Source organism: Diuraphis noxia, unplaced genomic scaffold (genome assembly GCF_037042655.1).
Source record: "Diuraphis noxia isolate RWA-SAM2 unplaced genomic scaffold, SU_Dnox_SAM2 contig0002, whole genome shotgun sequence".
In the NCBI taxonomy this organism is placed as follows: domain Eukaryota; kingdom Metazoa; phylum Arthropoda; class Insecta; order Hemiptera; family Aphididae; genus Diuraphis; species Diuraphis noxia.
In genome coordinates this window covers 67,399,440-67,422,478 of record NW_028301712.1, presented here as the reverse complement: position 1 = coordinate 67,422,478, position 23,039 = coordinate 67,399,440, and the positions used below count along the sequence as shown (strand labels likewise).

At 31.6% G+C, this 23,039-nt stretch overlaps 1 protein-coding gene across 1 annotated transcript; it reads right to left on the bottom strand.

Annotated features, from left to right (window-relative positions):
• Positions 1-1,675: 1,675 nt before the first annotated feature.
• LOC107165783 (proton-coupled amino acid transporter-like protein acs) lies at positions 1,676-21,736 on the bottom strand. The gene is made up of 10 exons (XM_089218741.1): positions 21,576-21,736; positions 21,186-21,260; positions 13,618-13,737; positions 11,797-11,947; positions 10,435-10,556; positions 9,352-9,436; positions 7,710-7,982; positions 6,479-6,657; positions 5,365-5,537; positions 1,676-2,964 (listed from the first exon to the last, which is right to left on the bottom strand). Exons 2-10 carry the CDS (start codon positions 21,230-21,232, stop codon positions 2,723-2,725), a joined length of 1,392 nt encoding a protein of 463 aa, XP_089074867.1. The 5' UTR covers positions 21,233-21,260; positions 21,576-21,736; the 3' UTR covers positions 1,676-2,722.
• Positions 21,737-23,039: the final 1,303 nt, after the last annotated feature.

Here is a 23,039-nt window from a genome sequence, read left to right as displayed (position 1 = left end):
GATTGAATATTAGTTATTATGAAAAATTAATAAATACACATTTTCACCTGGTGCACCATAGTCTGTTCGCAATCAATAAAAACAAAAAGCGCTAACTAGTGGTCAATGAAAAGTTGTGGATAAACGTTTTAAAATCTCCCTGTAAATGTAAAAACTGGGATAGTAAGCGCCTACAATTCTGGATGATCAAGGGGGAAAGTCATAGATAACCGTTTTGAAATCTCCCTGTAAATGAAAAAACTGGGATAGAACCTACATATACTACCTACTTTTGAGTACCATTTAAATATATTTTTTAATCAAACATTATAATCTGTATTTTTTTAAATGTTATAATTTTTAATTAAACTTGTAATTTATAAGACTAAACTTTAAGAATTCTGGATGTTTTGGATTTATAAATTGGATTATATATACAAAATATTAAAAGTTGATAATGTCTAAACTTTTTTAGTATGGCCTTACCTATATAGATGGGCTATTTTAAAAGTTGTGCTTAGAACAATATCGGGTTCTGAATTACACATAAAACACAACAAATTATGAGGTTTGCGATTTTGGGTGTTTGTGTGTTACCACCAAATCAAAATAATTTGTTTAACTTTTATAAGAATTGCCACTCTAAAATTAGCCAAAAGAAAAACATAAGAGTTAATTTAATTTAATTTTAAGGTTTGTATTCATATTTCTTAGTATGTAAACTTATCATTACGATTTTTTGTTTGATATTTGCTACTCAACACATTTATCAGTTTACAAGATTAAGGAAATTTAATTAAGTAAAATTTAGTGAATTATATTATTTTATGTTGCTTCCTTAAACATATATAGTTATGCTTTCAGAAAATATAAGCTATAAGGAACCCATAACTATTTAGGAGCATTGTATGGTACATCTAAATTGAAGTTTTTATTTTATTTAGTTTAACTTATAGTTAAGGGGTAATAGGGGTATACATCACATATATTATACTCATGTTATACACAGCAACAAAGGCAAAATAAAAAAATTGCTTTCACCAGTTTGAGTTATGAGTAAATGAAAATTATTATAGTTAAAAATGCTCATACATCGTGGAAAAATTGAAATATGGTAAAAAAGTCAAGGTGCAAACACTACAAACACTTGGTAATATAACTTAGCAACTACACAATATTTTCTACTTTTCTAAGTTTTGCACGAGTCATAGAAAAACAAATAATGGGCCGACATCCTCTCGAATCAAAATATCAATTGTTTAAATATAATGCACAACTTCAATAATACATAATACAAACAATAGTTCAATGGATCAGATTATCAATTATTATATCATGTTCATAATATGCAAATCTCGATATACAAATCAGTTCAACTTCACTGAGTAGCTATTGTTTTTTTTTTTTTTTTTTTAAGTATGTGTCCATAATTATGAACTATAATATACTAAAATAGTAAATAAATACTAGTTTTTTTCAAGACATCAAGTGATCATCATCTGTGTGAAAGAATCTATTGCTAATATTTATTATTTTAAGATATCACTAGTATGATAATAGGTATTTAAATTTTAAATGAGCAATTATAATTAGGAAATTAGTAAAATGTATTTGTCTGCAAATCTGTATGACCTCTATTTACCATTTAACAAGACAAATTCAGGTGCATTTATTGAATATACAGAAATAAAAATAATTCTATTGTTTTAATAGTGTTTATTTACACAATATTTTAAAAAATCTTAACTTACAGTATTTAAAAATAATCAGCTTTACTATGGACACATTTGCCCGAACATAACAATGTCATTGCGATATTAACAAAAATATTATTATTATTTATTACTAATAGAGTCTCAGTCACTAAATCAAACTTACAATATAATGTGGTTCTTACAACAGAAGATGTTATTAACTACACATAACATTGTTATCATCTTTTAATTATGATGTATATTTAAGAAATTATTACAATGTAAAACTATGTATAACACTTTTTAAACAATATTTAATATTCATTAAGTTTAACATTATTATTATTATTATTTATAGTCTAGAGGCACTAGAAAATCCGCATTTTGTATAAAAATAAAATATTGCCATTGTTCAAAATGATAACCACGTGCTTTTAACGTATTTTATATTATTATTGTTTTATCAAAAAATTTAAAAATTGAGCTACTCTCGCCCTATATTATAGTGTCAGACGCCTACACACGACGGAGGCAAACATAAGAACAATCGTCGAAAAAAAAATAATGACAATAGAAAAACAATTCTGGTGGGAAACATAATATTATAATGGTACTGTTCCTTTCGATGAACACAAAGAACAATATTGATTGAATCGGTGCGAATTCCGTTTTCGAGCTGTACCTCTAACACGAAGAGTCCGGACGGATTTTTCACTACCGAAAACAACCTAATGCGCTACGACAGACGTGTCCGAAGACTTTTAAGGATAAAAAATTACTAGGCGTAACGTAAACCTCGTCGTTTTTTGACAAACGCCGAAACGACGAAGACGACCCTGTGAACACGCGCGCGATTTACGTTCACGCACATAAATTAAATACTTTAAAAAAAAAAAAATAAACTGAGACAAAAATATGCTCGCAATCGTAATAATAATAATAATAAAACATTATGGGCACGGTTGGTAAATATATGTTTCTTCGTTATATGTATATAATAGGGAATAACTTAATACAGGCTAAGATAATAATATTAAATCGTATTCGCGTTACAACTTATTGGCGATGTCCTGCAAGCTGATGTACGTGCCCAGCACCAGGGCAAGGATGCCGATGATGATCAATATGATGTCCTTGATGAGTACATAATAGAAGCGGCCGAAGTTACGTTCGGGCCACAGGACACAGATCTCGATGAGCGCCGGGAAACCGATGCCCAACACGGACAGACACAGTGCGCCGAACAGCGATATGAACAGCTCCAACAGCGGAATGGCGACGGCCAGCAGGACTGCAGACATTCGTTTGTAAAAAAAAAAAAACGATATCAGGTAGGTATACGGTATATGCTATAGAGTTTGATTAACGATGATTTGTTTGATTCAAGAACACGACGTTGTCGTCTTAGCGTGTAGTTATATCAGAGTTTTATTTTTCAGCGAATATATACACGTCTTATATAGTGGATATTTTGTAAAAGTGAATTTTAAATTACTTAAACTAAAATGGTTGGTTAAAAGTAAATGCATATTATTATGAAATTGAATTCGTTTAAAAAGAAATTATTATTATTAGACATACTAATACATTAAAACGTTATTCATTTTAATGTTGTTATTTTTTGAGGATAAAATTCACCTCCTCCCACAATCTCAAATTGAACACCTCCACTGCCATTGTAATCAATAAATCACTATCTAGAGTAATGCATACAGGTAAATTGAAAAAAAACCAACAGAAGGATTGTAAATAATGTGAACATTTCCATGTTGTTGAAAGTATGACAAAAATAGAAATTCGATCACTCTAGAAACCCGTGTACTGATTGAGGCCAATGTACATCCGCCGTCTACCACAACATTATAACCTAACTAACGGGGTAAACAAACGTCTTTAGAGTCATAGCCAAAGCAATAAACATTTAAAAGAGGATATTATAAATTCAGCTTTTTTGTTTGACTCCATATTTTGCATCACATTAACTTATTGGATTAAAACTTGTATAGCTGATTTTTCGATGTACTACACGTATTTTATAGTCCTATTCAAATTATTATAAAGTTTTGAAGACAGCTAAGCTAGACATATCATGTTATACACTTGTAAACCATTTGCTTGTTGGCAATCGGTAAAAATAAAATATACACATTATTGACGACGACATTTGGCGTTACTTCAAAGTGAATGTTTGGCAAATAACAATACTGAATACATGCCGAAGGTATGAGTATTTTTCTGTGTCTAATCATTATGTTATACAATACTATACACTATTATTCTAAACTACGAAGTTATCGTAATAGTATATTATGATAATAACTACCATATTATTAAGATAACATATTGCAGTGCTCATCGATATACAACACTTGTCTGAAACTAAAATGTTATTGTTAACAATTAAAAAAATACATTTGGGTTGGACCGAAATTAGAGATAAATGTTTTAAAATTGTTTAGATAAACACGTACACATTTACTGCAATATTTTGTTGGAAAAAATTGTTTATAAAATGTGTAAAACATTTATGATGATTTAACTATAAACATAACACAATATACAAGTCTATTTTTTTCAGATTTATTAATTCATTTCACTTAAGATATTTACATTTTCTCAATGGTTTTGATTTATAGGCGATGACGGGTAGGTTCGAAATAAATCTTCTATGCCAAAAATTAATTTAAAATAATACTATAAATAGAAAACGTGATCTTAAAATAAACCGAGCTACCTATAGGTCTGTTATAAAATTGTAGACTGTATAACTACAAAACTACAAACGAAATATTATATATTATAGATTATATTTATATACATAGGTATCAATGGGTCTAGGACTTATGCTTTATTTATGATTGATATGGAACGCTTTATGCTTTATATTAACAAGTAATTTATACGAGATATTATCAAACAGAGAATTTGAATACTTTATTTATCAAGTCAAGTATAAATTATAAAGTGAGTACTGAGTATACTCAAAAACAAAAAAACTGAGAGCTAAATGACTGAAAGTCACGAAATGAAGACCACGTAAAACACAAAACGAAGAAAAACAACCTAGACGCCTATAAACAACCATATAGAGAGGAGGTCGAGCTAAAGAAGATCTAAAAACCATTGAAATCTGAATGAAGGAGAGCTAGAATCTGGCAAGATACATCTTGGAAGCGAAAATATACCTACATTGCCTAAAATAAATGATAACTAACAATAATCATAAAAGTAATCATATTAAATAATTGGTTAATTGTAGTTACATATATGTTAGTGTTAGTCATTTTTGTTACGCCACATTATCTATAATATACTATTTAAACTAAATGCAGAAAAAGTCATATACAAAACTTGATGATAAATTCTAATGATCCATGTCATACGCATATTAGTAAAATCTTTGGGTAGTTGGGAATAGGGACTCCGTGAAATAGACTTATAAGCGACCTAGCTTTAGTATATCGCAACTTGCTGCAGTTAAACTGAATCTTTAAAATTGTTACATTTATATAATTATCTCCCCCCCCCTCCCATATACATCCAGAGAATAAAAATGGACTAAATCATAAAAACAGATTCAAAACAAGTGAACTGATATTTTGGACTTAGAGCCATTATTAAAAAATATAATATAGTTAGCCACGGTAACATAAGCCATTGGGGCAGTCGTTTCGTGCGTTATTATACTTACACGTAACGACCACGACGGAGATACGGAGCAGATATTCCATGGTCGTCTTGTCCCAGTTTTGAATCCTCTTCTTCATGTACGTATTCCAGATAATATCCACCGGTACGTAAGCTTGGAGCGCGTACGTGATGAATATGGCGAACGCGAAGATGAGTTTGACCACTTGGGAGAGGCTATAGAACAAACAAAAGTTTAAAATGACAATGTAATATCATCCAACGGACAGCGGTGCCCAGAAAAGAGGCTGCTATGACTTAATATTCAAATCTTTTCGAGTCGGTTCGAAAACCTCCTCCCCAACAGGAAATGTCTGGAATAAAATGAAGTGTATTTTTACAAGTGAAAATCGTAAAAAAAAAATAACCGGAATAGGCACGCGGACACCTGTTGCAGTAACTGTTTTTATTTCCTTTTATTAATTTCACTCCCCACTCCACAACCGACAACAACATTTGATTACAATAAGCACGCATATCTGTGTTGATTGCAAAAGAATAGATCAAATACGAATTATTTGGTATGTAAGCCGAGTAACCTGAATATTATTCTGCCAATAAATACTTTTAGACTTCCTTAACCACAGTCCATAAGATATTTCAAATAAATAGTAGAGCTGTAGTAATTTATTCTTATTTATATATATTTTAAAATTTCAAATAATAATAAAGAAATTAATATTAGGCATATCATTTTTTCTTTAATCTCTATGTTCAACTTCTTGTAATCACTGTTATTTTTATTGGATGAAAAAATTTCAAAAAATCCAAGAGCAAAAAATGTTCGTCCACCTGAACGAAGTTAAAAAAATTAATACTATAATATTGGACAGAATTATATTTTACATAACAATAAGCATTTTATTTTTCTGAACAATTTACAATGCTTGTACAATACACCAAATGTTACGCTTTATATCGATTTTTTTTTTTTAACCGTGGATTACAGTATGCCGGTTTTCAAACGGTAACCTATATACTTTTAATCTCCGGAATCTGAAGCATAACTTTCAATACCTATTTTTAATTGAAAAACGTCGATGAACAAATACATTTTCATAAATAATATGAAGAAAATGCGAAAGAAAAAAAATCTGTGAATGAGTATTAAAACTTACTAGTCTTTTTCTGGAAGGTTGAGCGTGACACTGCCCTTAGCGTCTGAGCCGTACTTGACGTACCCAAAGAAACCCATCCCAACGTACATAATTGTGATGATGGTCATACCGACGTTAAGTACGCCAGTTGTGCCACCGAAGGACGCCGGAGTTTTCATATTGTTTTCCAACGCCAGTACCTACATAACATAATATATTAAGCTTTATTATTTATTACTCAGGCAGAGGACTTGTATCATTTGCATATTTGATTCACACAATCACAAAATTAGCAGAGTACGAAAAAAATATGTTTCACACTCTCACTAAGTTGATTTTGAAATTTTATATTGCATATAAATGCATTTTTGTATCTTAAGGGCATGCTGGTTTTAAAAAAAATTGAGACATATTTTAACTTCATTAATATTTTTATAAATTGTTTCTTACCTGACTTTTTTATTTGAATAAATAACCCAAAACAAAACAATTTATTTTTAATTTTGGTCGTATTATGGTCCTAGCACACGATTTTCGTAAAAGCCTGATCATTTTATAAATTATAATTTATAATACACATTTTTACTGAAAGTTGTAACAAATGAATAAATGAATAATTGAATAAATAAGACTAATTCAAAATAATAAATTCAGTTGAATAAAATACAAACAAATAAATAAATGAAAATATTCTTGTTTTCATTTTTATTTTTAAAATACATATTTGGTGATTTTTTATGACTATAAGTTCTCTGCTCTCCTTATTACATATTATTAAAACTAGTATATTGCTATTTCAAGTGGTCGAATCTTGAGAAGGGTAAGTCGAAATATTAAAAAAAGTCACTTGAAACCTTGATAATCATTTTATTAGGTTTGCACGTGTTGAAATAACGTCTTCGTAAAATATTGAAAGTACAGCGAGAGAACGCGCACTGAGCCGACCGAAATCAGTTTTTCTGTGCACCCAATTTAAAACCCAGCCAAAAAGAACCAGTTTCGATAGCAGGGTTTCACTGTGGTTGCGCAGAATCGACTCGTTCTATCGCCGGACAAAGTATTTAAAAACATTTTTATCAAAATCCAAACACGATACAAGTGCCGTCTACATCTGCACGTAAAATTATATCGATCAATCGAATATTGACACTTTCGCAAGAAAAAAGTTGAATTACTGTGCATTATTATATTATACAGTAAGGCTCGAGGATTTCGGAACTATTTTTACGTATACCGGAAGCCGGAAACTTACAACGCCGACGGCTTCCAACGCGAACAGGGTTGTGCCCACGAACAGGGTGTATTTTCTTGGTTCACCGATCAACGGTCTTGAAGATATGGGCGGCAGATCGGTGAATATGTACCAGAGCACAATGGCAAGTCCAGCGAACGTGATAATGTTAGCTCCCTGCGAGAAGGGTGCCAAGAGCTTCAAGTTTCTGATGAGAATGATGGCCACTAATGGGATCAGCATCATCAACATGTAGTACCGCTCATTCAACGGTTGGATGTAAATATCCAACACCTGCGAAGAAGAAAAAAATGGTAGTTAATAATGATAAAAGTTTAAATAATAAACATAATAAATTATCTATCGGTGCCATTCGTTCCAGAGTCGAAATCGGAACGACTCGCAATGACGTCATTGTTAAATGCCACCGCTAAATAGGCGATCTTTCATGATGTCATGATAAAAAAGCGCAAATCTATTCTCAGTTCGCACACGATTAATTAATTCACAGATCATACAAATTTCATCAATATCATCAGATGACATCTTTCACTCGACAAGTTTTTAGTGTAGGGCGACATAATTTTTTCATTAGATTACGAATTCACTATTTTTCAATTAATCGTTGTGTTTGTAACTTGTAACTTACAACTGCATAATCAGTTGAATATAAAACAATCACGGAACATGTATTAATAACCTCACTAATTTATATTAAGACATCGTAATCAATATATGCGTTAAGAGGACGTTTCGCCCGCATGTGTTGTCTCCGTCTTACAAGTGCGTAACATTGCAAAAACTGTTTCGCGCGGGAAAGAACCGAGAAAGATACAGTTATAACTAAGAAACGATATTTTCACCACATAAAGAGGAGAATTTTGTCTGTGCAATATCGTTTTTATTTTTTCGATATCAGAACCACAAAAAAAGTTATTCATGCTTAAAAAACACAAAATTAATGTATTATAAAACAATAAGAATATCGATGTGATATCGAAAAAATAAAAACGATATTGCACAGACAAAATTATCCTTTTTATGTTGTGAAAATTTCGTTTCTTAGTTATAACTGTATCTTTTCGGTTCTCGGTTCAGTTTTTGCAATGTTACACACTTGTAAGACGGAGACAACACATGCGGGTGAAACGTCCTCTTAATCGAAAACAATTCAGTTATTTACAATCAGTAAGAATAATTATTCTTCTATTTTGTCAATAGTTTTATTACAACAATAATCAATTAAAATAATTATTGTTGTAATAAAACTATTGACAAAATAGAAAATACAAATGACGAATCCTAACACGCGACCACGGTCTTTACTCTATAATATAGTCATGCAAGGTAAGGTCTGGTGACTATAACATTATGCGCTTTTAATATTAAGAATTACTTATTATAATAAAATCAAGAACAAAAACAGCAAACCCCCGTCCGCATAAAAAAAATTATTATTATTATTATTATAAAAGTACATAGATGTAATTCATAAATCGATTTTAGATTCATAATTTTACGTGGGAGGGATAGGGCAAAAGGCTTAGAATTTCGTGTAGCACTCTAACTTTTTAAAATGTCCAAAAACGCCCTTATGATTGACGTCACACACTTTGCTTAAACGATAAATCTACATGTATATCAAAATCACTTAATTACTAACCTGTTTGATGCTGGTCCCGATGAACATGATGTATACGCAACATATTCCTAGTTGGTAGACGATCAAGAACCCGTCAACGATAATCCTGCATAAAAAAAAAAAAAAAAAAAAACAGTAGTTCGTTATAATAATTGCAAACGATAGTGCTAATACTACAAATACGCCACTAAATAATAATGTACCTATACAATTAATAGGGTTATTTACCGTGTTTATTTTTAAACTTTTTAAGAGCTTTAACACGGCGGTATAAATATTATTATAATAACGGTCGCTTGGTGGTCTAAACGGCGCGCCAAGGTCGTAATAATGATGATTAAAACACGTTGGTAGGAAGTATATCGTTACTGCGATACTTACTAGTTACTACATATATAGGCGGAAACTGAGGAATTACATTTTTTTTCAAAATGATATTATGCATATATTATTATGATGATCTAACACCTAGTCTAACTAATATTCAATATCTCATTTCATTTATTTATACCTATTTTATTTTCTAATATATTTTTACGATAACTTTCAGATAAAAGCACATAATATTTTAAAATATATTTTATGTAGAAAACATGTTGTATACAAACATAAACCACAATTAGGTATAGGTACCTAGACAATTATACGTAGCAAAGAGAGTAATATATAGAATTGACAATTAGTTATATTATCATTAACTGTGAACACAGTGAACACTTCAACGCTAAAAAGTAGGTACTATAATATAGGCCGTGTTATGCAATAATTTGCATGTACCAACATGTGGAATGTACGTTCATAAGATATATATTACGGATAATTTAATTTCAGAAAATTAAATGAAAACTAAAAAACAGACACCCGTTTTAATGTTAAATAATATTATTCATATTTATAACTTATAACATTTCATTTCGTTGATAGTCATTTGTCACGCAATTTTTTTTTTTTGTGGCGTGGGTGAAAGAAATATACCAATATTTATTTGTTTTATTAAAATACGCGATCAAAGTGTCACTGCATAGTTTTTTTTTAAGAACGCGCAGATATTTACACGGCATTATATAGGCATAATAGTATAAGTGTTGAAATAAAATCACCAACGCAGAAAGAGGAACTCCGAATTTCAAAAAGGCCGGACCGTCTTGTAGTGCGTATTTCATGGAATCCGGGTAACTGAGTATGGGTACTCGGTGTCTCTTGCATAATAGGTACTGAGATCTGACCTAGAAGAAAAAAAAAACAGTAAATATTGAAAACTTAGTAAACGTCTGTATACCGAGCAGTAGGTGACTCTATACATCATATTATTATGTTACCCATACGTGGCTAGAGCCATTAAATTTAGTGGGTTAAATCCCATACCTAAATTTTTTTTTTTATTTGTTCATTGAAATGACCTCTAGGTCTTCGTCAATGCTTATCACAAGTGGGTAGTAGGGAGACCATGTGATATATTTATCTATGTATATATCACTAAATATATATGATACTACCCCCCTTCTCCAAGAGGAGACATGTGCGGTCTTCACTCCCAGTGGAGTGGGACTTAGTTGGAAACCGGATGACGCAATCGGACGACAGCGTGGGGATTTAGTGATCACGTAGAACCACCCAAATTTTTTTTTTGCACTTTGCTATGAATCGAACCGATGAATGTGTGAGTCGTAATCAACTGCGTGACCACTGCGCCACTCCGGCCCCTGAATATAGCTAAGATGTTTAACAGATCGAATGGGTTATGGTACTACTCCCTGTAAATCTTTTTTTTTACTTAATAACAATTTAATATATTATCAGAAGCACATTATTTTTAAAATTTCAAAAAATAATTAGAAAATAATTCTGTTAAATTTCTTGCATTGTAGTACTCAGTATAATAAGTACTAAAAATAGTAAAAATAGGTAGCAATAATTTAAGTACTCATTATAGTAAAAAATAGGTACTATTAAATTATGAATTATTTCAATCGAATCATTCAAATTAAAAAAAAAGAATTCTCTAAAAAATGTGGTTTAGCCATCTCTCCCCCTCGGGTAAAACGGACGTGCCATTTGACCGCTTCACGTCGCGGTCCGGTGGTACGGGAAATGCTAAAATCCACAGGAACCGGTTAAACGCACTATAGTGTGACATCTACAGTGTTAAAACTAAAGCAATTATTTTTTTATGCGTTTTTTGGCGGGTCCGGGTGAAACACAAAAGCATAATAATTACAGTATTTTTAATTATATATATGTCGAACCATAGTGCATTTAACCAGTTCCTGATGATTCTTCCAATCCTTCCGCAGGACGACGTGGTCACGTGTGGGACACATCCGTTTTACCAGGACGTGGGACACATCCGTTTTACCAGGACCTGGCAAAACGTATCATATCAGTACACAACTGTGCATAGAGCAATAGTCAATTCTCTCTTTTTGCCCCATGAAAAAAATCGTTTCCGGACTACGTTACACTTACCAAAACGTGCAAACAATACGTGCACAAGATACCGATAAGTATGGTGCCCACGGTCCCGACGAGCAATCCGGAGTTGTAGAAGGCATTGGGCATAGCCAGAATCCCGGTTCCCAAACTGCCTTTGAGCAAGTGGATGAGCGTCTCGGAATTTCTACAAGCGGCAACAGATAAAACGTAAACATAATTAATATATTATATTATTAGGTATGACATTAGCAGTCACATCAATCGTACCATAGCGCATCAACAGTGATGATGTTTATTACACAGCTATCACTCGTCATACGTCGTAATGGTCAAAAATATATACACGAATTGGACGTCGTTAACAATTAACGACGTTATTAATTAATAATAAATTACGGACATAATATACTCGACGATATATTAAACGTGGTATGCGGTTAATATCGAAATAAGCGGTTGCGGGCGTTGCGACAACAACAATGATTATTGGTACAATATTTTACAAGTATATGACAGTACGACTACGGTCGTCGGTCGATACGAACGCGTTTGAAGAGTCGTCAATTTGAACTTAGCTATACGGCCTGCGAGTTGTCAATTAATATCATTAATATTATACATGCGATACGTTTTTTTTTTAAGTATATCACTGTTGTCTATAATTGTCACAGTGATGATAGATCGAACGCGTGCACAGACAAGTCTTGTATAATGAACATAACATTGTTTGTCTGCGATGACTGTGCACGCCGTCGATCAATGGTAATAATAATTATCGTTCATTGTGGAACGCGTACGAGCGTATTATAATATACTGGTATGGTATATACCTACTTATGACACGAATTATGTACTTATTTGATCACGCATACGTGGTAAATGGTAAGCATTTTTTCTAACACAACATAGTGTTAGTGTTGAATTACTTTGGACAGATAAAAACACATTTATTAATATTAATAATAATTTCGCTATAGTAATATACTAATATCGTATCCGATCGAAATGACACGACAGGGTATAGGAAATCAACTAGTTCTCAGTCATAATTTTGTCAAACGATTTATTATGCAAAGTATCCACCCCCCCTTGTGTATGTCCTAGCTCCTGGATGTAGATGACGGAATTTATTTCACATAAATATATTAATCGTATTTTTATTTCTATAATAACGAAGTGTATATTTTTCCTGAACAAGTTTTTAAGTGCGTAAGAGCATAATATATACTTAGAGATTTTCAAGTCCTCTGAACATCTAATGAATAAGAAACGAATACCAACAGATTTCAAAATCTAAAAAGTAGTACTTATTAATTATCATAGAAACATCACGACACGAACAACGATCCGGGTCTAATAAGTAATAATGCTTAGGTAATTTTTTTAATATATACAGTATACACTATCCTCGATCTTATTTGATTCGTTTAAATAAATAATAATATTATATAATTTTATAGTGGTAATAGCCAACACCTTAACCGTCATGTACATAATATAGATGTTATATTGTATTATACAAAAACGGGTATGATAGTAAAATAATATATAGTACCTACAACATGTATAGCTATAGTTCCGAAATTGGAAGTAATGATCAATATTTTATGAGATGAAAAATTAGTATACTGAACATATGGGTTGTTTTGTTCCTCTCGACCATTATAATATTATTATACTTATAAAAAAATTTCAAAAAATGTATGCTAATAAGATTCAATTTGTAAGTAATTCGATTTTTGTCTGTCGACTGTTATTAATTTTATAACTTTCTACATCACTTCAATTGTTCGAGAGATTTTTATGATTTTACTATCAATATTGTAAATTAACTAGTCAATTTATGGTACTCACGTGGTGGGATGTTCAAGTATCCTATGCGCGTGAGGATCGTATGGCGGAGATCCATTGGCGTTGAGCGACATGTTTTCCTGTTGCACATTCACAGCGTACGATTTTGATTTTTGATTCTTGCTGAAAGTACAAAGAACGATACGATTGAATTTTAATTAACATAACTTAGGTAATTAAATACTGGCGTGACTATCACACACGTAAGAATATTTAGGGAAAATTATATAGAATTATATTCCCCCCACTTTTTAAGTATCTAAAATTCAATTTCAGCACCATTAAATAATATTTGCATTATATGGGTATAATATATTATAATGTTGTATATTATATTGGTTATACATACAATAATTAACAATAAATTACAATTTCTAACAACTGATTCTATGCATAAAATAAAATTGTAAACCAACTTCACTCACAATGAATTATTATATACCTATTGACTATTGTTAGTAATTAATATTAAAAATCAGAGCAATTAATGTGCTTAATTCTTGCCCTTGAAGTCGAAAGTTTTTAAGTTGTTTTGGAGCAGTTTATTAATATTACCCTTAAGATTCGACAATATTAAATTATATGGGAACTATTGCAAAATATAGGGTAAGTAAATTAAATGATATAGGTTAAATGCATGGTACAAAGATGATTTGGTTATTTATCAACATTAAGCACAATATAGAAACATAAAATTATTGCTAATATTATCAACACGAAGATCATTGATATAGTTTTTGGAAAATCGACAGCTATAAATGAATTAACTTAAAGAACATTAAAATGAAAAATCTACAAAAAAAGATAATAATTGTAATATGATCTTTATAATGTCACTAAATTAATTTTTTTTGTTTTATTCGATAAGATATTATTATGTAATGGAATTTTGTTGTCACAATGCTTTAAAAATTAACGTTGTACCAGTTAATTTTACATAATATAATTGATGTAACTATATTCGATGGTAATACAATACTTAGAGTACATCATGATCATAAAAAAAAAATAAATAACAGAAAGAAGTCTGTGTATTTTTGGGCATTTTATTTTCGTTCAAAGTTTAGAAACCACGAAATATTATAAATTAAAAAATATCCGATACAAATATAATGCTGAAATATAATACACATCTATAATTCAAGTCGAGGATAAAATTATGTAACGAATACCAAAATACGTCATGATCAAAAAAAGAGTTTAAAGTTTTAAACGTATTTACTATGCTTGCTACAACCAATTAAAAGCGACGCATTTTGAATAAATGCACTTTGAATATTACGGATCGAATTTTTAGATAGAGCAAAAACGTTGAGAGAGTTGTTGCGTTTGTAATATGTTCATAGAAATGGCTACCAGGGCCCCATGGTTTATCGTCTCCGTCGACACCGTTCCTTTCCTTTATTTTTCGAGTATAAAATCGTAGAGATGTAGTCATTATTTCATAGAACAAAACTAGTAAATATTATAAAGTTGTTGTACCTTGTACGTTTTCAGAATATCTTTGTTCCCAGCCATAAAAATGCTGCACTATAAAACGAATGTACCAAAATAATTGGTTTTTTTTTTTTTTTGTCACCGAGTTACTAAATACCAAAACGTAGCCGATATCTTATTACTAATATTATTCTAATTGTTATCAATTGTCAAATGTTTAAAAAAAAATGTAATTTGATGAACAATAAGTTAAGATGATTTACGTCAGTAAAACTTTATTTAATAATAAAAATTGAAAAAATAATTGTGTACCGTAATAATATTATAAACAACACAATAGTTTTTATTTATTTAGTTTATACAAGATAATGTAAGTCCGTAGTCGGCGTACCAACTAACTTTTGGGCGGAAAATAATAAATAAATTCAAATATTGAATGGTATACAAAAATAAATGTTGAAGGATAATTTAAATCACCAAATTTAAAATCGGAATAAAATGAATTGAGACAAATTCAATCATAAAAAATATAATTTTGTAGCAATACAAATTGGTATTTAGTTCATTTATAATTAATAGCACAATTAAATACTATAGAATAAATTATAAGTATTTAATTTCATGTTCACGATTTTAGTATGGAAAAAAACACTACTTTGTGGTATGCCTAATATTATATAATAATTAATAACATAAAAATAAAAATAATTCAAATTCGAATAAAATAAAACTAGGGCAGTAATAGGAATAACGGTAATAAAATACAAATTTAACGGTTATATAGGTACTATTAGGTTTGCCAATTTTTAGTATCAGTGTTAATATTTTCTGGACATATGATAAATTGATAAGAAAAGCTTTGCCGCAACGCATTGAGATTTGAGATAAAATATTGCCCAGTTTATTTATATTCAAGAATTCATCGGAAGACAATTTATAGTTGTTTTTATCAAAGTTGCAAACTTTTTTTTGTCATTAGATAAGCACTATAGTTTTATTTATTTATTTCTAAGTTACGAAAAAATAACTTTGACCTATAAGATTAAAAATATATCATATTATACATGATTCAATTACTAATAATATATAGTGAATTAATAAAACATAATTAATTTTTAAGAAATAAATAAGTTTTTGTTTTATGGTTTTTGCCCACTTTAAACTAAAATATAATTGGCGCAATATTATACTTGGTAAGTATCTACTTCCAAATTTTAATATTCAATATTCACAGAAGATAAGAGTAAAATGTATACACGAAATAAAAATATTAATATACCGAACGCCTGATATTTCTCACACTAACAATAATTTCACAATAGTATTTCACTTTCCAACGAATACTTACCAGTTACCAGGATTCCATGATCATAAACTCACAACAGTACAGTCGACCCTCCACGTTATTTTACCGTGACAACATTCTTTCTATGGTGTTTTATTGAATTTATTAATGTCCGAGTTTCGGACAATCGTGTGTAGCTGAACTACACACATCCTGAATATAATATATATATAATACACAATATGGACAAATAAACGAGTAGTTCTTAGCTGCTAAACGTAATTGACCAAAGATATTATACGTATTTGACGGAGAAGAATATTTTTTAACTGGTAAAACAATCGAATAAACTTTGGTCAAGACGAGTTTAAGAGTTTGGAATAATACATAGATTGTCAAATATTTTGAAAAAATCTCACAATAACTTAAAATACCTAACTATGTTTATATACTACAATGATATATTATAATATATTCAACTATAATCCTGACAGCCAATAGGCATTTTACTCGGTATTTTAGTATTTACTATGACGTATTTTAATATAATATTCAACGATTTCATACATTCGATCAAGATTTTAAGCGCTGTAAATATATTTTAAACACGTTTCCAAACTAATATTTAAATCCACAATATAATATATTCATTGTACAATATCTATTTAATGATTAAATTGAAAAAATCGATTAATTAACTATAAAAATAAGATAAGACTACGGTTAAAATATTTAATTTGTTAATGAAATCATTTTAAATATATTATATTCAAGTAATCTTGTTCAGTTCGTAAATACTACATTTAAATTTTATTGGAATGTTTTCTAATAATAATATCAAAAGAATTTTAAGAACATAAATCTATTATAATTTAATATTTAAAGCTCATGAAAAAAAAACATAAATAATAGGTAATAATTTAGTTATTGTAATAAATTTAGGTACCTACTTAAGAAGTGTTATCAACAAAAAAAAAGTATAATATTTAATCGCATTTAATTGAACTTGGAAATTATCTAATATTCTAATGTTTAAAAACATTTAATTCGTAGTTACTAATATTATACTATCTTTAAAATTAAAGTACATATTGTAGACTTATGTATGTAGACTAGACATTAGACGGCTATAATAACTGTACCTACTACCTACTTAAAAAATATGCTGTGAATAAACGTTTTACTTTTTTTGTTAAATCGAAATTAGAATTTAGAATACATTATTTTCAGATGTATGCGTGGGAATGAAAATGAATGCAGTTAAATAAAATCAGAAACCCAAAAACGTAGTTTGATTTTTAAATTATAGAATTTATACATAATATATATAGATAATAATAAAGAATATATATATAATATTGATTTTAACTATAGGTACCTATTTATTACTAAAAATCAAATGTACGACATTTATCTAAAATATTATCATCACTGTCAAGGATCGACTGCTTTTATAATAAATTGTTAATTTTCATACAAATCACGATTATACGTTTAATAATTATTCATTACCGCTAAGTACCTATTATCCATATTTTTAAATATCATTAATGCAACAACGATACTGTATGATTTCAAGTATTAAAAAAATTGAGTTTCTGTACATATTATTTTGTATACAAAAACAAATGTAAATATTTGAACAATATTTGAATAACAAATTTATTGAAAAAATCTAAATTTTCAAAAAACTTTGCCGTTATATCAATACGCAATGATAAACTAATAACTATAAGAAAAAACAATACAATATACTTGACAATTAACTAATGAGTTTTAGATGTTTAATTTGATGATTACAACAAAAATTTCAACGTAAAGGGTATAACAATCAAGTAAGAAAATATATTGATATTTTGTACGCAAATTTGTTGGGCAACTATTCTGTACTTAATGATAACAACCTGAGCTTGAATGTCATTACCTATCTATGTTTATTCCAAAAGTACCTACATGACGACAAAAATGGTAACTATCAAAAATTGATTAAAATATCGAAAACGAAAAATAAAATCGTTTACAATATGGAGATAAGACTTTCAAACACCCGTGTGATTACACTGTTGGAGATTCGAATTTCTGTGATACACTGGTACTATATTAAGTATTTAGTATAAACCACAATTGGATAGAGAAATCAAAAAACGCGTACACGCTGAGATGACTGGACAAGTTGGCGACATTTGAATTTGCGATGTTCCTTGTTATAACTAATTGTAAGAAAAATATAAATGTTTCTTTCTTCGCTTGTTTTGGTATTCTGATTTTTACCATGAAAACGTATCAAATGTGACACAGCAACACCATAAGTTGCAATAATTATAATGTGCAGACGAATGTTGAAAGGAACCGAGCAACATACATGGTATTATGTTATTGTCGTTTCATGAATTTTTTCCGAAATGTATTGGCTTGGTGTGAACATTACAATAATATATCGTAGTTAATTGCAATTCTCAGGGTCTGTTTATTTTAGGCATATAAGTTTACACGGGCAAGCCAACAATATCCGGCGACCAGTGAAAAACGAGTACATTAAGTCATTAGCTCATAATAAGAACGAAACAAGAACAATGATCCTGTGCGCAACGTTCCGTCGACCGGAACTATACGAAATGCCCCAGCGTACAAGATCTGTTTTTTTTATTAAAACACAATTTTTTTTAGATGATAGACATATTATTAATTTTTAACACATCCAGCTTAGAGCTACTATGGTCTAAACGAACATTAGACAACGGATTAAAAACGAATAATCTGTCCTGCTTACAAAACAATCCGTTAAGAATAACGCAGTACCAACGGTCAACCGATAGCGTAGGCAAAAAAACCGTTTATTTGGCAGACGTTAGAAAAAAAACATCCACACTTAAAACGTAAAAAAACAAATGATGGAAAATGGAAATATCTAATTAATTAAAGTTAAGAACTTAATTTCGTGTAACTGTAGTAATATAGTATCAAGTCACAGCATCAAGAAGAAGGAAATCATGTCACAATTATTATAAATTAATAATTATAAATAATATTGGGTTAGTCGTTCGGGCAAATGATAATTATTACACTGCCATCCGACCAGAACCCCAGGGTATGGTATCTGGTTACTCGCTTGGACGTTTTGCAACTATTTTATAGGAAATAAACGGACACTATGGTTGCAAAGGGTCGACGCCAAAATAAGCAAGCTAATTACAAATAACACCGTAATCGATAGGCATCATGATTTCATTGTGGATCGAACGTACCCAATTAACGTCACGATCGAATATAAACTCGAATAGAAACGAATAAGTATAATCACTACCTGGTACAAAGTTTAAGAATATTAAAATAACAATAATAATCTTTGTGAAATTATTGAGGTACACAACAATAATATAATATGATAAATTAAATTAGTTACCACAATAATATATTAATTTGTAGTAGGAAATGTTATTAATGTTATTAAATAGATTGCCTATTATCATTAATCGTATTAACGCTAACGCAAACGTAAACAATAAAAAAAATTACTATTTTTGACCTAGTCACGTGATTTAACGATAATTTACTCCAAAACTCTGCCTGACACCGCACCTCAATATCATTCAAGTACAATATTATTTTCTGAACTCGACTGGAAAAATACCAATAAAAAGGAATACAATTTTGTTAAAAACTATTCGATTCGACCGCTAAGCATAATATTCGTCATTAGAATAATCATCGTTGGCATATTTTTGTTTCTGTGGCGCACTCGCTAAATGATATATTATGTATACGAACGTCACGACTCACGACGTCCGTGCATTGAGTTATTGTTCTCATTCGCTGCATAAATGCATAATAGTTGATCAAATCTATTAGCAAGTATAATGCAAACGCCGAATAGCACCAAACGATCGTTGACTTTGTTTTTACATAATCGGTGCGTACATATTATTATAATGTTATGTACAAAATATATATAGCGCACCTTCCAAATTATTGTTACACTGTATTTAGAAATCATTAAACATTGGTCATCCCCGACGAATGTCACGTGTTTCGTCACTTTTCCACCACCGTAAAACGTAATAATATTGTTATCGTTTTATCCGAACGCGAACGTCAACCGATCCTCGTACCAAGCGCCGTCAGAAAAATGCATCGTACCGGTATGGTTGGTACGGCTGTACGGACGGCGGTTGTCTGTAATTCCATTCGAATTCTCGTGCGCGGCGTTAGGGCCTAAGCGCGCCTTCAAAAACTGCTCTACCAATACACTCGAAACGCGCCGGCTACCAGGCACCACAGCTGCCCGCCGCCCACTTGCCCGCCCGCCCATGGTGGGTATGCCACCGAAAGAATTTTACCCAAAACTGGTTTTACAGGTAGGTAAAAGTGATCCGTTTTGTTTTCGTGTGCCCACATTTTTGAAATACACGCGTGGTTCGAACGCAAACGAAATTTTACGTTGAATTTTCTTCACACCCCCGCCGGGACGACCGAAAGAGCGCGACGAAAAGACACAAACTCCGAAAACGAAGTTTCGATTTGTTTTGACTATACTCGCGACGAGTGTCCAAAAACATTCCAAACTCCGCGGTCTTAATCGCACGATCAACAAATCTCGTCGTCCGTCGTGTGCCGCCGTCCGAGTGCTCGGTCGTGTGCGAAGCGTTACAATGCCTCTAACCTTTTTTCACAACAACCCCCCTAGGCCACACCCTCTGCCATACAACTCTCGGTTAGTTAACGGCCAAAAAACCAAACACGTTGGTGGGTAGAAAATCGAAAATTCCCGTATCGTAGGCACATCATCGTAACCGCTGACAACAACAGCGTTTACAGGGCACAAAAAATTAATTATTGACGTTGTACTCACGTGTCGGACGGGGGTCCGATGCCGGTCAGCGAGAGCGATTCGGACATCTTGAAGTCGCGATGGTCCTATGGGTACCTGAAAAAAAAAAAAAAACGCAGAACGTGGTCGTCGATTAAAAAGGCCCTTTGGTGAACTTAAGCCGGTGGTCGTGTGGTGAGGTACAAATAATGTGTGAAAAAAAACACGTGCACTACTACACAACAACAACAACAACAATAACACATCGTGTAATGCGTGCAATGAAATCGAACGTCGACGACGGAGCAGCAAACACCGATGCCCGTCGACCGTATTAATACTTCATAATATTATTATTATCATGACATCGTACGACAATGTTATTATTAATAAAATGTGTATTGATGACGTCTCAGCGTTGGCGAAACTCACCTTTGGAAATTTTGGCGGCAAAAACAATTTAACAAACGAACGGCAATGATGAGAGGGAATAACCGACGTGGTGCGCGCGCGGCAGACTGTCGAAATGTCAATAAGTGCTCGCCGGCGGACCGCAACTACTGAACGCGTAAGGTAGCCGCCTCTAGTGTGGCGGCACTCGTCTCGGTCTCGTGTCGAGCATGCGCCCCACTATCGGGCACCGGCGGCGGCGGCGACGACTGCGACGACCGTGATCGATATATTATTATTATTACTATTATTGTTGTTGTTGTTGTGCGCGATCGTAGGGTGAGTCGGCGGGAAAATAGGGCTACACACGTTTCCATTCATTTCGTCCGTGTCACGTTCGAACATGAATCTGCGACGAATTAACGGGTTAAGACGATCCGTGATATTTAAACCACGTCTTAGTCGTCGTTGATGTCTACCAAATGTCCCGAAAACGAAGCGGTTTAGGGTGAATTTAGATTTACGCGGGAAAAATGTGCCTCGTCCGTACCCCTATACTGTTATTTTAGTTATTTAATTATCGTTAAAATGCGTTTAATTATTATGTTGTATTATAGTCACGTCGTCACACACGATTATGTTTTATTCCGTTAATCGGTCGTGCACACGCGACGCTGACGAGGACGAACACGGAACAACCGACGAACATTGCACTATCGTATATTCGTATTTGTAGCGCACTCGGTGGGCACTTCCCATATTGTGAAACGGTAATCGGTATAGAAATCGCCGTTTGAAGTTGTGCATCCCATTTGCAATGATAAACTTTAAATTTAGGATCCAAAAATGAACTTTTTGAGAAATATAGTCACAGAATAAATGTAATTTGAAACAAATTGTTTTATTTTATCTGTGACGTTAATACGTTATGCTCGAGCATGGAAATCGTCTGCGTAAAACGGTGAATATAATATTATTACGTTTTCTCGAAAATTTAAAATAATTCGACGTTTATTCGTTTATATAAATTCTTTAAATTCTATAATAAAAGTTATTGTTCCACGAAATCTGCTTCTAGGTACAATAATATCATTGGCACAAAGGCGGCGGACATTTTACATGTGGTTTTTCCAGCCGCACAATAGACGTATAATAATAATGATAACCATACAATGATTTGCACTGTGCGTCGTGCCGTCGTAAAAATGGAATTCCAGACGTCTGTTAGATAACGTCTTATGGGTTTAACTCTGCTTGAAGAAAAAAAACCGAACACCAGACGTCGTCGTGGTCGACGGAGACGTTAGGAATGCGTATTATAGGGGTACGATATTGTGTGGCTGGTCGATGTTTGAGGCGGTGGTGGAGGGACACGGTGCTCACAATCGTGAGATGTATTCATCATAATAAAATATAAATGACAGAAAAAAAAATATACTTCGTTATAGCATATTATTATTGTTATTTTGATGTGTATTGTAGAAACGCACCGTATGGTATTGTCCA